This window comes from Labrus bergylta, chromosome 13 (assembly GCF_963930695.1).
Source record: "Labrus bergylta chromosome 13, fLabBer1.1, whole genome shotgun sequence".
Classification (NCBI taxonomy): Eukaryota; Metazoa; Chordata; class Actinopteri; order Labriformes; family Labridae; genus Labrus; species Labrus bergylta.
Window position 1 is genome coordinate 21047182 of NC_089207.1, and position 17003 is coordinate 21064184.

Genomic DNA, 17003 nt, shown 5'->3' on the forward strand with positions numbered 1-17003 from the left:
AGGAACAGATCAGGAAGCATTATGACACTTTGAGACGTTTCCTCTAATATCCCCTCCTTTAACAACACCACACTCATGCTGATTATGTCTGAGGAGGAGGAGAAGAAGGGTGGGGGGGGGGGGGGTTAAGTTAAAAAGTTAAAGAGACTCAGATGCTTTAGGACTTATTACACAAAGCATTAATGAAGACGGAAACTACATCAGGAAACTGGATGAGACAGATAAATAACCACAAAATAAACCTCTTAAATAAATCTGAAAACATCTGTATGTAGTGCAAAAGAAAGACAGAGACAATGCTCAACATTCTCTGAAAAAGATTGACAGAATGCAAATAATAAAAGCTGTTCAACAGTGTGTGAGAGCAGAGAGAGCCGAGAGATCTGAGCTGAACTGTGAACATAGAAAGATTCAGAGCCTCTTATTTTACCAGCACAAACTCTGTGCAGGTGTAAGATGTTAAATCTGCTTCAGCCAGGTTTAAACTCAGAGCTTTAAAGGGAAAGCAGAGTCACTCACTCATAACTCACTTTAGAATAAATTAGGGCTGAAATGCTTCCTTGAATAACTCGAGTAAATAACTAAAAAGCAGCAATTGTTTAAACCCAGGCATCGCAGCACACTGTGTTTGGCATGGAAGGCTATTTCTAAGGAACAATGATTTGATGAAGGATAAGAGTTATTCACAATAAGGCGTGTAGCTGACCTGATTGACAGGTGGGCGCGGTGTAACGGTTTGTCAGGAGGCTTAAAACCCGCCTCAGCTCCAGCTCTCAGCCTGTCGTTAGGTTAACTGAAAGTTAGGCTGAGACAGGATTTCCAGGATGGAGACCGCCATCGATGGAACTAAAGCGCCCCCTACAGGAACAGACGGGTGACGTCACTCATGCTTTGTCCATTAGGGTCACACCAACACATTCTCACAGTGATGACAATCTCATTCACACACATGGAGGAAGGAGAAGATTTGTAGTCATGTGTGATCTTTGTTTCCCGACGCATCATTGCAGTGTATTTTGTATATTGAGTGTATTTTTAAACCCGGCTGTAAACATGTTTATTTCTGCTGTAAAGATGGACAGTTTAACACGGGGCTCTATGGGGATGACTCACTTTCAAAGTCAGCCTCCAGTGGACACTCGAAGAACTGCAGTCTTTCACACTTGGTCTTAAATGAGTTACAGTAGCTCATGTTAGCAGCAGGAGTTTCCTGTGACCCTGAGACGATGATCACAGACTGCTGGAAAGTTTGTTCAGTCCGACTCGAGCACGTAGCTTCACTTCACTGGCGGCCAAATGCATGCTGGGAGCTGGCCTGCACAGGGAGGAAATCCCTTTGTGTGTATCTGTCATACACTGGCTGGATTCCTGACACATCTTACATCATCGGGCCTCTGGTTTCAGATTAATTCAAGCTCAGGGGTCGGACACCACAGACCCCTCCCGGCCCCACTCCACCACCCCCAGAAGCAGACCCCCTACAGTCAAAGTCATCCAAAAGTTGGCGGGGTCCCACCCTCCTGTTCCTCTGATCTGATCAGAGACACGAGCTGCCTTCTGTTGTCAGGATCAGCTAATCCTTATCTCCACACATTTACGCTTTAACCTCCTTCAGATCCCCTCAGCTCAGAGCGCTAAGCTAGCAGCTAACAAAGCTCCCATGTCGATTTTAAGGAGCCCCCATCTCTTCCTCCACCTCACCCCCCCCCACCACCACCACCCTGCAGATGAGTGCCAGACACACACACGAGAACACACAAACACAATCCCTACAGAAAAGTGAACACACACACACGAACAAACAGGAAGCTGCAGAGCCCCCATGGTGTCACCTCACTCCCTGATGGGCTGAAATGAAATCTGCTCTGTTGGCGATCCGCGTCCTTGTTGATTTGCAGGAAAAGATGCAATAAAACAGACTCACTCACAGCTGGATTTCTTAAAGACTGAGTCATGCATATTCAGTGTGTGATTCAGTAAAGACATATTTGACACATTTGAAGTTTTCTCCGTGTAAAACCCGGGCTCAGGGACGGCTAAAGACGGCATTGATTCAGTAACAATCTGTGCGTCTCCTCTGAAGATTCTCGAACAGATTCTCATACTGCGTTAAAACACATTCCCTTCATTTCATCACCAAATGTAACGACGCAAATAACTTGATTCTGGACCTTTGTTTGTGCAGGTCCAGATGTCTTTGAGGTTTGATAGCACAGGATGCTCAAAGTCGACCTCTTCTGCTGATCTTAATTTATAAACTCATATAGTGTTAGAATGCTGGATGTTCAAACATGTGGGCAACGTTGTGGGCAACGTTTCAGATCATGAGGTAAACGTGTGTTGGAGTAATCCGATGGTGAGTCTGCAGAGGGCGCTAAACGGCTTGTTTTAATCACGGCATAGTTCCCCCGATATGAAACCAAGAATTTCACCAGACGGCTTCAATTCAAGCCTCTACATAAGCAGCTGAAACCTCTCACATAGACTCTCTTTTGCTAGACCTGGAGAGCAGCCCTCCCCTGACAGCCCTGCAGCGTTCTGCTGACTTAAAGAGACAACAGCTGAAACTAAGTGTTGTGTTCAGAGGTGTCGGATCAGAAGACAGAGTAATATGAGTCATTTAAAGGCCAAAGACCAATGACATATTTGATCATTTAGTGCGGAGGACTTGGACTCGTCAGATCTGAGCTCCGGGTCACCGCTGACTCAAACTACAGTCCACTGTGACCGCTTCTGTTCTGAAGCTGAAGGGCACTTAAGGCGGTTTGGTGGAACAGTAATCTCAGACACTCTGAACATGACCAGCAGCCGAACGCCAACAAACCGCCTCTCACTCAACTTCTTCATAAATGTCAGTTTGACACATTCGTCAAGGCAGCGTGACACGCTGCGGGCCGAAGCTGCGAAACGTCAAGACATCAAACACGGTCACATGCCAGAGGACAGCTCTTTGAAGAGTGAGTGAGTGAGTGTGTGTGTGTGTGTGTGTGTGTGTGTGTGTGTGTGTGTGTGTGTGTGTGTGTGTGTGTGTGTGTGTGTGTGTGTGTGTGTGTGTGTGTGTGTGTGTCTGTGTGTTTGTGTGTGTGTGTGTGTTTGTGTGTGTCTGCCTTTGGTGAGTCAGTTTGGATCTGATCATTTAAGTGTTTAAAATCCTTCTTCATGCTCATCATTTTTAAAGACAGGGAGAGATCCAACACACAGTTTGTACAGGGACCGTCTGCTTTTTCAGCGTCTCTGGTTCCAGTTGTACATTCCAACGCTCAAATCCTCAAACGCTCAAATATTTTCAATATTTAAATCCTGGAATCAAAACAACTACGAGAATACTACCAACTATTAAACTTTTGATTCGGCACAAAAAAGAAAACACAACTGGAAAACAAAGAAAAAGGCAAAAGTACTCAATTGTGGAGATGAAGTTTTCTGGAAAGCTAAGGAACTACACATCCCACAATCCATTGCGACGATAACGAGACCCAACAAACGATAAAAAAAATAGAATAAATAAAAAAAAAAATAGTAATAAAATAAAAATTAAATTACATTTAAAAAAATCTAAATGAATAAAAAATGGACTAAGTCTATGTTACATATAAGTACTTAGCCTTCATGACCTAACAGTTATCAAAGCCAAAGAAATCTGTAAATTCATAGTTGTAACAGGACGTGTCTTGTTGCGGCAGCCGCCATGACAGACATAAAATGTTTATGGTTGCCGTGGAAACACTGGATGTTACATCACAGACCGCTGCATCAGTAAGCGTGTGCTGCAACTGAAAGCTGCCGCCCTGTTTTTGATGCTGTGATAAAAACATCATGAAAATTATACTCAGATACTTTAGCTTGTCTGTAAACATATTCTCTTCCTCAGGTCAGTTTCAACCGGTCGTCTTGACTACGGTCAACGCGGAGGTCATTTTCATTAGCAGAGAGAACTCCCATGATTCCCCCGCCAGCCTCTACGTCATCTTTGGTATTGTTTTGATTAAGAGCCCCCTGGTGGTGGAGTTTACAAACTGTATGTTTGTTGAATGGAGGTTGGATCGATCATTTCTGATGCATTCAAGGAAGTCAGGAAATCTCCACTCTGAGTGACTTTTTTTTTAGACGTGTTGCTCACATCAAAGTCGATCTGTGAGCCGCTTTTATGTACATATGTCTGTTTATAGAGATCAACAAATCATCGTCAGATAACCGCCGATGGGAGACGGGGGTCGTTAACAATGGTTTGTGTTCCGCCTGATTTTGCTCTCCATACGGACTGTTTTACCTGCAAACGCCAAAGCCTGCTGCTACCTGATTGGTCAACGACACTTGGACTACAAACTTCTCATACCAAAGTCCGGTCCTGTGTAAACAGATTCTTCATCTTCAGCGTGTCTATTTGTGTGTGTCATCATATACGTGACCACGGTTTCACCCGCCTTCTAATGACCACATAAACGTCTGTGTTGTTACAGTATTTTAATTACCTCGATGTTTTTTCTGAGCAGATCACAAACAGTTTGTACAGCGTGTTCTGACTGCAGCCGCCCGGCAGCCAGGCGCGCCTTCAGTGCGGTTTAACATTAGATGTGACTGCGAGGAAGGTCGCTGCAGACAAACATGAATAAATAAATTCCCTCGGTCAACTTAAGCCTCCGATGTAATAGCTGTGAGTGCATGAGAGGGCATGTGGTTAGATATGGAGAGACAAATGATGCCTGGGAGGTAAAACTGTTCAGTTAAGGGTATTAAAGAAAAATAAAGACGGAGGTAAAAAGGAATGTTTGTGTGCACAGATAAAGAGAGAAGCATGAGTCAGCTGAATCAGTGACCGCCTGCGGGGAGCTCTGTAATCTGAATCTCTGTTAGGACTCTCTTTAAATTATGTTTCCTTTCATCTGTACAAACTGAGCAGCTAACAAAGCCACAGTCTGAGTCGGGGTTAGATCGAGTCTTTGAGATATTTACGTCCATCCAGGATCAGTTTGATCCACAGAGACGAGGTCAAAGCGGTCAAAACTTTAAACTTCTGATGTGTCCCTGAACATTTCTGCTCGTTCAATGTGATGTGATCCTCAAAGTCTGAGGCCATGATAGCTGCCTGAAAACAACGGACAGCGCCCTACGGGTGGGGAGGGAGTCACGGCCTGAAGGAGTTTAAGTATCTCGGAGTCTTGTTCACAGTGAGGGTAAGATGGACCGTGAGATTGACAGGCGAATTGACTCAGCGTCGGCGGGCGTTGTACCGAACCGTTATGGTGACGAGGGAGCTGAGCCTGAAGTCAAAGCCGATCTCCATTTACCGGTCGATCTTTGCTCCGACCCTCAGCTGTGGACATGAGCTTTGGGTCATGACTGAAAGAATGCAATCGCGGATACAGTGGTACAGTTTCCTCTGGAGGGTGTCTGTGCTCAGCCTTAGAGAGAGGGGGAGAAACTCGTCACCTTTAATTTCAGCTCCTCAGAGAGTCACAGTGGGTCAGTGGACCACAACCTCACAGTCCTGCTCCATGAAAACGTTCGGCCTCGGGCTCATGATTAACATGCAGATTACTGTGAGAGCAGAGCGGCCTGCAGCTCCACACTCAGGAGGCTTTTCATGAGAAAGGGCAAAGGTTAAAGGTCAGCGTTATGTAATATGCCTCGTTTACAGTGAACAATAACTAACATTGTAGAAATCAGTCTGAGAATCTGGGAACATGATTTCTTACCTTTTGATAAATTTCAGGGTCACCACAAACTCCACCAGCCTCATTTTTACCCGTATGACCTTTATTAAGTCATCTTACCTTCTACGAGAGGATTAGAAACTCTCCATGGCATGGATTCAAATCCTCCACATCTCCACGTTTTGATCCTTCTGTACATTTTCCCAAAGAAAATCTAAATTGGCTCGACCTGATCCAGTTACACTTTCAAAGATCTCATCATCTGGACTATGAAAAGATCACTGAAAGATCCATACTTTAGGACCAATCAGTGAGATGTGTAGTGGCTGAAATGATAAAGGTACGTTACTATATGATCAGACATTAAGGAAACATGCTATGTTGAAGTGCTGGCTTCTCTGACAACAATGCAGCAGCCAGTATGTCCTCCTTCTAACTTTAGATTCTGGTCCTGAATGCTCTGGATTTATTTGGAACAGAGAGGGTAGGCGGTTTTAAGGCAGCCCCACACGGCCGTTTTGGACACCCTTCGGTTTGCCAGATATGAGAGCAGTTATCAGGTCAAACCAACAGGTGTTGTAGTGATGGAAGCGGGCAAGAGAACTGGTTCAGATAGAAGTGATTGTACCCGACCTAAAAAGCCTCTGCATGTTTCTAATAAGCTCCACGAGCAGAAACGTGCTCAAACTAGGATCAATATTGGAGATGCTTTTGAAAAATGGAGAGCGGTTAGAACGCAGAAAGGTTTACAGACCGATGCAGAGCTGGCTGGGGACAGCTCTCTGCAGGAGTTTAATTGGGTAACATGAACATCAGGGTCTCACTGTGCATGTTTAAGATGCAATGAATCAAGAAAAATAATAATCAAACATCCAATCAGGTGTGTTTGGTGAACACTGAAAGTATAACTATAAAGATATTTATCTTACCTGAAGTGATGATAATGATGATGAAGTCTGCTCCGAATGTTTCGCTCCAGTTAGTCACAGTCTGAGTCTGAAATGTCAAACGTTAGCGACCACGTGGCGGCACAGAGCCGGGCCGAGTTTAAAAGGTCAACACAAAAAGGTCTGCCCTCAGATAAAGTCATTAAAGGAGGTTTAGCTTCATAAATAACTTCAAACAGGGATTTAAAAAAAAAAGATCCAGACGTCGCTTTCTTTATTTTTAATCCTTTTAACCACACAGCTTTTTTCCTCCTTTCCTCCAACTCTTTTTCCACTCATATTTAATGCTCTTATTGTGACCTTCCTCAGAACACATACTCGGTTCAAGAAATGTTGATGCTGTAACTCTTCCTCTTATAGGTAAATGTAAGAGTTTCTGGAACTAGATGCTAAACTGAAACTAAGAACCCAGATGTCAAAGCCAGAAGACTCACCTCTTCCTCGTGTGCTCAGACGTCCCAGGAAACACAGCGAGGTAGAAGAGTGACCCCCAGTGGTGAAGAGCAGCACTCACACGCTCATTAAATCTTCTTCCATCAGTTTTTCTCTTTGTGTTTCTGTGAGCTTTGTGTTTGTTTCACTCTTATTATTCTTAAATTCATGTCACTTAAATGCTTTAAAAACTGAGTTGTCATTTCATTTTCAAACAGCCCTGAAAAGAGAAGAGCTTCATCATCATTACATGCTTTCTAAATATTTAATAACTTGAGAATTATGCCACTTCACTTGAAACAACGAGAGTCTACCTTACAGGATGTTTATGTTTTTGAGGATGTTGTAGACCGTTTTGGGAAATTGGGGGGGGGGGGTTACTTCACTTTCTCTTCTCCTTTCTGTAAGTTATCATTCTCTGTTTCAGGCCGGCTTCACAGGAGATGATTCTAGGACAGATTTGTCAAAATGATCCTTAAGAGTGAGATGTCAATACGATTATTTTACTGCTCTCATTTTTATTTTGAGGGATGCAGTGGTTAGCGCTGTGCCCTCACAGCGAGGAGGTTCCTGGTTTGAATCCCCGTCTGACAGGAGCCTCTCTGTGTGGAGTCTGCATGTTCTCCCCGTGCATGTGTGGGTTCTCTACAAGTACTCCGGCTTCCTCCCACAGTCCAAAGACATGCTCATTAGGTTAACTGATGACTCTAAATTGTCCGTAGGTGTGAATTTGAGTCAGTGTGTCTGATTGTTTTTCTCTATATGTCAGCCCTGTGATTGGTTGGTGAACAGTCCAGGGTGTAACCCCGCCTCTCAACCAATGACAGCTGACATCGACTCCAGCCGGCTTTACGTTTACTGTTGCGTGATGTTTTTCTGCTCGCCGTCAGTGAACTTCAATAAGAACAAAACAGTGAAATGAAAGAAGGATTTTATTTTCAAACACAGCTGGGACTGCTCAGCTCATCATGTCTGTCCGTGTGCAGGAGAGTGCTCATTCATAATAAAGAAACACCGTCTCAATCCGGAGTTTTAATGATATTACATCGTGATAAAAAAAGTTTCTTGTCGTTTTCGGAGACTCCAGGTTAAGTGCCGTTTAAGATTTCAGACGTCTGAATTATCGTTTTGTTGAGTTTGTTACCAGAGAACAAAGCGGATGTTGTTACTGCCAGTCCTGCAGCGGGAGCGAGGTGAAGCCGGCTCAGGTATGTGTGTGAACCCTCAGGTGAACAGCCGGGTTCAGGCGTTGAGGAACTTGGCGTGATGCTTGATGTGGTCGGCCATGAAGGAGTAGATGAAGAAGTAGCTGTGGTCGTAACCCTGCAGGACGAAAAAAAAAAAATCGATGTTAGTGAAAATACGATGGTCGTCACGATACGAGCAATTTAAACTTTGATATGATTCTAGTCAAACTCTAATGTCACCGTTGCCTGTTTTCGTACCACGGAATATAAAAACTACAACTCCCAAAGTGCATCAGCACTTTTTTCCAAAAATGTAAATAACATTTTCATTTATTTATGTCTTCATCTTCCAAATGATTTAACTCTAGTGAGAATAAATTAATATTTAAACTAATTCAGAGGCTGAAGGTTTCCCTTCACCTCACTAATGTGGCCACAAGATGGCGCTGTGACATTATAAACAGCTTCCTGAGCTCTGAGAAAATGAAGGTGGGATTTAAACCTTCACATTCAAGAGGATTGGGTTTATAACTTAAACATTAAAGAATTATTATTTAAGATCAATGTTTGTAAAGACTTAGGTCATTTTGAAGGAGGATTATAACCACGTCTTCTCTGTTAGGTGTTATTTTGATGGTACGTGCAGGTGTTTTCCATATCGTGTGAACTGAGTGCTTTTGAGTGCTTTGAAAGTCTAAAGGAACTGACCGGCTGCAGCCTGAAGACGACGGGGATCTTCTTCTCGGAGCAGACAGCGATCAGGTTGTCGGGCAGCAGCTGACTGGCGGACAGGAACTGATCGTCACGACCCTGATCGATCAGGATGTCGAGCTGAGGGCCCGAATAGGACGCCGCCAACACGGTGGCATCGTACGCCTGAAAGAGAGGAGAGGAGGAGAGGAGGCGAGGCAAGGAGAGGAGAGGAGAGGAGAGGAGAGGAGAGAAGGACATTAGAGGACACGAGAGGAGAGGGGGGGGCGGGGAGGGGAGAGGAGGGGAGGTTGTTGGAGGATCATCCGAAGGAGTCAAGTTATAAACCTTATTATGGAGCTGACTCCTGTATTGGAGACCAGCTGGGTGATGCGTCTCTTTGGCTGAATTGAACTTGTGCAGCGCCATGAGCTGTTCGACAGACTAAACTCTAAAATCTGATTATTCTACTCAGTCCGACACAATGATCTGATTCCGAGCTGCTGTAAGGTTTATGACTGCAGGAAGTACGATGAGCAAGTTATAGACGATAATAAACGGACAAAAAAACAACATCTTCATATTCCATCAAACGGGGTGACCATAAGGTTTAACGTTCTTACAAGCTGATGGTTTGCATCACTGTGGAGCGTCTCACTTAGCTTTCTTTAGCCGTCAGTTAACGTTCAATGGTTCAAGGTTCAATGTCAATGTCTGTAAAGAATCCAGCTTTAGTGTGTCGAGCTTCCTGCAGATGACACGTCTCACAGAGAAGTGAAGAGGAGGACAGGAGCGCATTTCTCATACGAGTATAATTATCACAGCGACATGATGATGACAGTTATGAAGAGGAGAGCAGGCTGCAGATCTTACCTCCCACGTGGACCTGTCAGAGCCCAGGTATCCCGAGAACGCCTTCTGTCCCCATGGACACTGCATCGGGTTACAGATGGGAGCGAATGCAGACACGGCCTGAAGGAAAAGACATCGTTACTGTTTTTATGTCAGGCTGTCAAAGTCTTCAACACTTAAAGATATCACGTGTTCATGAAGCCACCCTGATGTCATGTTTGATTATGTTCATTGTCGTTTCTTAAAGGAGCAACATGTAACTGTGACACCTAGTGTTTAAAATGGGTACTGCAGATCAGATTCTAAACATTGTAGAAAGCTGTCTCCCCCCGCCCCCTCCTCTCTACAGTCGATGCTCACACAGGTTAACCATGTGGTGGACACTGAAGCTTCAGTGTTTATTCAGCTCTGCATCAGTCTGTAAACCTTTCTGTGTTCTAACCTCTCTCCATTTTTCAAAAGCATCTCCAATATTGATCCTAGTTTGAGCACGTTTCTGCTCGTTTATTTCAGATTGAAAGAGAGAATATTTGTGTTTCTAACTACCTAAGCGTGCATGGAGTGTTTTTAGACCCGTGTCACATGCCGTACCTTGTACTTCCCAGGGTTCTTCAGGGCACAGACAAGCGCCCCATGGCCGCCCATGGAGTGACCGCTGATGGACATCCTGTCGGGGTCGGTGGAGAAGTTAGCGTTGATCAGCTTTGGGAGCTGAAAAAAGAGAAAGAGATTATTAACAACAAGAAATCAGCTGAAGGTGAAATCAAAGGTGAAATCAAACGCACCTCCTCGGTGATGTACGAGTACATGCGGTAGTTGGTCTTCCAAGGATCCTCGGTGGCGTCCACGTAGAAACCGGCTCCAGTGCCGAAATCCCAGTTCTCGTCCTCCCCTTCGATGTTACAGCCACCTGATGCATGATGGGAAAGGGGGAAAGGGTGAAAGGGCGGAGTTTATATGACAGCTTTAGTCACAGAAGAGTGTGTTTGTGATTGAGTCCCTACGTGGGCTGGTGTCGGGGGCGACGATGATGATGCCGTGCTCTGCGGCTGGAAGCTGACCGCCGGCTTTGGTGATGAAGTTCTGCTCCGTACACGTCAGACCTGCAGAGAAACGCCGGGTGAAAAGGGACCATGACCAAAACGTCGCTCACACATCAGCTCATTTAAGGCGCTTAAATCTATCTGTCTTTGTCAGAGCGAAATTATTTTGTCAAATCTCATCAAAACATAAAATCAGTTTTAATTAAATATCTCATATCATGTTCATGTCGTTAAAATCTCCATGAAACGTCACTTTGATGGCGTCTAACTGCTGTGACATGACGGATAGAACCAATCACAAGATAGAGGGCGGGACATAAGGAATGTTGGGATGAATTTAATTTGATCGTTAGCCTCGACAAAGCTTTTTAATTGACCCTTTGTTGGCTCTCTGATTGGTCCCCTGACTCACCAATCAGAGAGCCCCCTCTTAAATCTACTGTTGCCGGGCTACTTCCTGTTAGCCAAACTTTCTCCAGGGCTGAGTCTCTTCAGTGCGTCCCAGTGAAATTGTGACCTTAATTTAGTTACTAAACCTAGTTAAAGGTTCTCAGGGTGTCTGCAGGAGTGACTCTAAATTTTAGAAAATTTTAGGTTTCTGTTTCTGATCTGTAGCATTTATCTTTCAGTGATGTCGCTGTGATTGTCAGATTGTGCTCATAACTCTCAGCTGCATATTGAAGGATCTGTTGGATACATTTAGAGGATGTTTCAGACCTCTGGCTCCAGAGATGGTCACTGATGGAGTCCAGAGGTCAGTCAGGAGAGTTGAGACAGCCATAGCCGCCATCACTAGCATCAGACGTGGATCATATTTTTTTTTAGAGATTTAGAGTTCTGCTCATATACCCGACCCTATATCTGTCCTGATTCTGTTACTGAGGACGAGCTCAGAAAATAATTAGATCAATTAAATACAAATAAAAGTTGTCATCTCGAGGTATTTTCAACTGTTTCGGATCTAAAGGAGCCTGGAGACAAGAGAATATGTCTAACATAGTAACAGTAACTAAGGAGGGCGGGGCTTGACATGTTTCATTTCATGGGGACTCTAAAGGACGTCAGAGTTACACATTGCTCCTTTAATGCATCTTTCAGTAGACAGCTGTGGAGCTTTCCCATTGGCTGCTCACTCACCAGAGAGCCAGTACAAGACGGGGCATTTGCCTGTCTCGGCTTTAGGAGGCAGGTAGACGGCGAACTTCATTTTACACTTGAGTTCAGTGCTGCAATGAGGAAACGCACATTAATTCAGAATTTCACACAGCTGCATGCGTAAACGCTGACATCACACTCAAAGATTTCAGCTCACCTCTCGTGTTCGAACACCTTCTGGAAACCACCAGCGCACTTGTTGGAGGACACTTGTGTGAGCGCCATGTCTGATCTGAAGAGGCAGAATGATAACAGTTCATGATCAATTATTTCAATCCTTAACTTTTTTTAATACTTGGATTCCGTTTTAGAAACTTTTTTCTGTCAAAAAAAACAAACTCTATTCATAAAAAAGAATGATTCGGTAACACTTTACAATAAAAGTACATTAATTAACATTAGTTACAGACAAAAGGCGTCTAAAACTAACAGTACCCGTTCTCTTTAGTCAGTTCCAAGACAATTCAATTCAAAAAACTTTATTTGTCCCCGGGGGGCAATTCAAAGGCACACGGAGCAGTAAAATAACAACAGTGCAGGTAGACGAAACATTTTAACCTAAATATAAAGTGTCAATTTAAATACAACTTAAAGCTTAAACTTAACTTAAAATACAAAATATAAAAAGTGTAGATATAAGTCGACAGTGATCGGACTAACAGATGTAAACAGAACTATGTACAGTAAACTAGAAATAAATATATATATACAGAGCTATGTGCAAGTAGGCAAATACTAAATGATAAGTTAATAAGGTGCACGATGAATAATGGAACAACAGAACTAATATAGACAATATAACTATAAAGGTAAATATGAGATAAATAAAGTGACCGTAGTGCAATGATGAATAAGAAACAACAGGAATAAATTAACCAGAACTGTATGAATACTGATATAAAAGGGATAGAATAAAGTGATGTAGTGCATGAGACCAGATAAAGCAGAGGCAGTTCAGGTCCATGTCAAATAGAAAGGAAGTACAACAGCAAAGTTCACAGCTGCAGTCCTGCAGCAGGGACAGCGAAGCCGGCATCCTGAGGGGAGCCACTCAAACGCTGGGAAGAGAGTGTGTGAGGGGTCCTGCATAATCCAACCTGCTAGCCTGATTGTCTGTTGCTCGTAGATGGATGTCAGAGTCCTTACAGGTAGTCCAATGATCTCAGAGCAGACTGTGACCGTGCTCTGCAGGCGGTTTCTGTTCTGGAGGCTGGTGGAGTGGAACCAGCAGGTTATAGAGAATGTGACGATGTTCTCGATGAAGGAGTAGTAGAAGATCAGAATAATGTTCTTACTGACTCCAAAGGAATTGAGCTTCTTTTGGAGGTATTTTTGCTGCTGACATTTCCTGAGAATCTCCTCGGTGTTGGAGGCGAATTTCAGCAGGCTGTCGAAGATGGTACCCAGGTACTTATACTCCTCTACTAGTTCGACAGGCTTCCCATGGATTGTGGTGATTGCTGATGCAGCCAGTTCCCCCTGCTTGTTGGAGACAGTCACCACCATGTCTTTGGTCTTGCTCACATTCAGTTCGAGGCAGGAGCTGTCACACCACTCATCAAACTCCTAAAGAACTGGTCCGTGGTGCTGAGAGGGGCCTGACAGCAGAGACAGGAGAACTGTGTCGTCTGCGTACTTCACCAGGTGACAGTTTGGCTGTGTGGTTCTGCAGTCATCGGTGTAGAGGATGAAGAGCAGAGGGTGAGAGCACACAGCCCTGAGGGGAGCCAGTTGAGGTGTGTTGGAGGTTGGAGAAGGTTTTTGTTGACCAGAACTCTCTGTGATCTGTTGGTCAGAAAATCCAAGATCCACAGGATAAGCTGGTCGTTCAGATGGAAGCAAGTTGAAAGTTTGTCAGCCGATACGTGAGGGCCACAGGCCTGAGGTCATTCAGTGATTTGGCGGGGCTTTTCTTGGGGATGGGGATAACTGTAGAGTGTTTCCACAGCTGGGGGACTGTGCTGCTGTCCATAGAGCTCTGGAACAGGGTCTGAAACACGCCCCCTAGCTGCTCGGCACAGTGCTTCAGGATGCGCCCACTGATGTTGTCTGGACCAGGTGAGCTGCTCTCACCACGTCCTCTCTGCTGAAGGTGAGTGCAGAGTCACTGGGCTTGAGCATGGACACTGTTCCTTCCAGCTGTGTGGTGTTGTCCTTCTCGAATCTGGTGTATAATGAGTTGAGATCGTTGGGGAGAGAAGGAGAGCTGCTGCCTGCAACCTGGATGGTTTTGATGTTGGTAGCAGCGGTGTTCACAGTGGCCTTGTTTTTGAGACGATAAACAAATGCTCAGTTTGTCAGCAGACATTTAAAACACAGCTGCAGTGAAAGAAACAGTCAGTTAAGTGCCAGATTCAGCCTTCAAACAGTGCCACGTAACAGTTATCCACATGTCGGTTATCTCAGGTTCAAAGGTGAAGCATTTCAACGTGGGATCAGCGCACACCTGGTTTCTGTTTAGTGTCATGGCAGAATATCTGACATTGAACACCACAAAACAGTTTCATATATGTAGAAAAAAACAATGTTACATCTATGGAGTCTGTAAACAACAAAAAACAATCAAATCTGTTAAATATGTTCATGTGTGAATGTCAAAGTTCAGGATCAATCAATCTATAAGCTTTAAACAACTAAGCATTTACACACCATACAGTTCCATGAAGTTGGTCACTGATTGTTGGACAGAGCAAAAAAGCTACCAATCAGTAACTTTAGTTGAGCATTATTTGCAAAACTAATTTAAATTTAGCTTTTCCCACAGCTGACTCTTTCCTATCTTTATAAGGTCAACAGAAACGTTACACTTAACCAGCAGTGTTCACAAAAAATAACAATCAAACACGATAAATTCAAAATGCTTTTTTTCAGCTTACCTCTGCCGAACTGTACGTAATAGGTTCAACAATAGATGAGAAGTATTATCATGAGCTTAGCCTCCTTTGAATAGATTTTATAAGCTAAAACAATATAAAATGGTGATATTTTAAACGGAGTTTGGCGTACATGCTTAAAGCTAGTAAAGTTAGCTCGCGTGTTGTTAGCTGCAATAAACGAGTGTCAGCGTGAAGTTAAAGCACCGAACAACGTGTGACAAAGCAAATAAACAAACAAGAAGCAGAATTATTCAAAGAATAACTTACTGATGAACAGTGATTTGTCCAAGTCTGTGCTCAGCTTGCTTGCTAACTTCCCCGCCGGTGCAGTCCAGAGAGCGTCCCAGAGTCCAACGACGTCAGGGTAAGCGTGATGACGTCAGAGGGAGCCTCCCTACTTTGTACGTTCGACACGTAAGGAGCCTGTTCAGACGCTAGATGGCAGTGTTGTTTAGTGATACAGGCCCGTAGGTGTGGGGGGCTTCCTTTATTCTGGACCCCCTCATTTAAAATAAAATGTGATATGAAAGTAGTAGAATAAATTATAATAAATGATACTAATTTAATATATATTTTAATATTTAGTATCTCAAACACAGTGGTGCCTGAAGAAGTTGTACTCTTAATTTTTACCCCAGATGTTTTTTGTAAGTGTCCCATCCAGCAGTGGATAAACAGCCTTTCTTATAAACAGTGACCTGTAAGACAACTCTTGCATTTAGGCAGTGGGTACTCACCAATTAGAGACAAAGGGCCGTCTCTTCACCATCCAAGGAAAACCATTACAGCACACTTTTGAATATTGTCATTCAATCAATAGTGTGAAACAGAGGGTATTGAGAAGTGGGTATACCCTGTAGAGAATGAAACATAAGTGGGTATGCGCTGTATACCCTGCACTTCATCACTGCCTTAAGTAAACAACTGTACCCTGCTTGGCTTTTTTCCTCAACAGATGCACAATATGCTGTGACAGTGATGCTTTCTTTTCTGAGAATGCAGCTATTTTCTACTTAAGTGATATGGACAGCAGGCCAGCATCTGAGGACTGGAGGTTTCAGGGTGTGGTGTGTGGGTGTAAAGGTCGGAGAGGTACTGAGGGGTGAGGACGCGAAGGGATTTATAACTGAGGAGGAGTTTTTGTTATTTCAAGGAAATCTGGGAGCCAGTGGAGGTGGATGACAGGTCAGGTGATGTTCTGCCGGGCTTGATGTGGGTGAGGACTTACAATAGACCAGACGGGAGGTTATGAAGGCGTGGATGAGGGTTTCTGCCACAGAGTTGCAGAGTGATGGCCGAAAGTGAGGCTTACAAAAGAATGCATAAATATTTCCAGGTCTGCAGAGCTCTTTTTGTAAATGCTGCACAGACAAAAAGACAATTTCCACCTCAGAGGAACTCCTCTCGACCCTGACGTCTTTCCGATCAAAAATAAGTTAAATGCTGAGTTGGAAGACAGATGTCGAAGCGGGTCATCTCCTAGCAACCTGTTTGAGTATCATTTTTGCAGCTATGTGTCCTTAAATTTACAGCAACACCAAAAGAAAAAGTCCACTGACTACAGAAGGGAAGTAAAGCAGGAAAAACAGATTAAACAGATGACCTTCTGTGTTTAAAGAAGACTGTCTTTGTTTGTTATCATTTCTGTCCTCCTTCAGTTTCGTCTCCTCTTCATCACTTTGCTCAGCGATCTTCATCCTCCTCTCTGTGTCCATACAGCAGACTTTATATGTTTTATTAACACACACACACACACACACACACACACACACACACACACACACACACACACACACACACACACACACAGAGCATCAAAGCTTTTGTCCTGCTTGTCTCTGCAGCTGCTTCTTAATTTAAACCGTTTCAAATCGCCCACCACCCACCGCCCCCTCTCCCACCCCCCACCCACCCACCCAAAAAAACCAGATTAAATTCATCCTCAGCAATCGCTTTCAACATGATTATGTTTTCGCCTGAAGCCAAACATTGCTGTGACCCGGCACGATGAGAACATTTCATTTAAAAAACTGAATTTTTCACACGTTTCTGTTTTTCTTTTTGGCCTATCAGTTTTATCATTCACTTGGTCCTTCGGCGGCAGCAGCACGCTGACGCTTGTCAAGGTCAGCGAAGAGTCCTTGAGAGAAGTTCACCACCATCAGGA

General features: G+C 43.9%; 1 protein-coding gene across 1 annotated transcript; it reads right to left on the reverse strand.

The window, feature by feature from the left end:
• Window positions 1-7947: 7947 nt before the first annotated feature.
• Window positions 7948-15217, reverse strand: esd (esterase D/formylglutathione hydrolase). Its single transcript, XM_020635411.3, has 9 exons — window positions 15104-15217; window positions 12118-12192; window positions 11943-12031; window positions 10767-10865; window positions 10548-10672; window positions 10354-10473; window positions 9784-9882; window positions 8929-9096; window positions 7948-8356 (listed from the first exon to the last, which is right to left on the reverse strand). Exons 2-9 carry the CDS (start codon window positions 12183-12185, stop codon window positions 8276-8278), a joined length of 849 nt encoding a protein of 282 aa, XP_020491067.2. The 5' UTR covers window positions 12186-12192; window positions 15104-15217; the 3' UTR covers window positions 7948-8275.
• Between the last annotated feature and the right edge of the window lie 1786 nt (window positions 15218-17003).

Bases quoted from the DNA above. Each gene is read 5' to 3' on its own strand.
- esd (XM_020635411.3), bottom strand. From the start codon at position 12,185: ATGGCGCTCACACAAGTGTCCTCCAACAAGTGCGCTGGTGGTTTCCAG. The intron at 10,866-11,942 runs GTGAGTGAGCAG...GTTTCTCTGCAG, and splicing joins CGTCTTGTACTGGCTCTCTG to GTCTGACGTGTACGGAGCAG. The intron at 10,673-10,766 runs GTAGGGACTCAA...ATCATGCATCAG, and splicing joins CGCCCCCGACACCAGCCCAC to GTGGCTGTAACATCGAAGGG.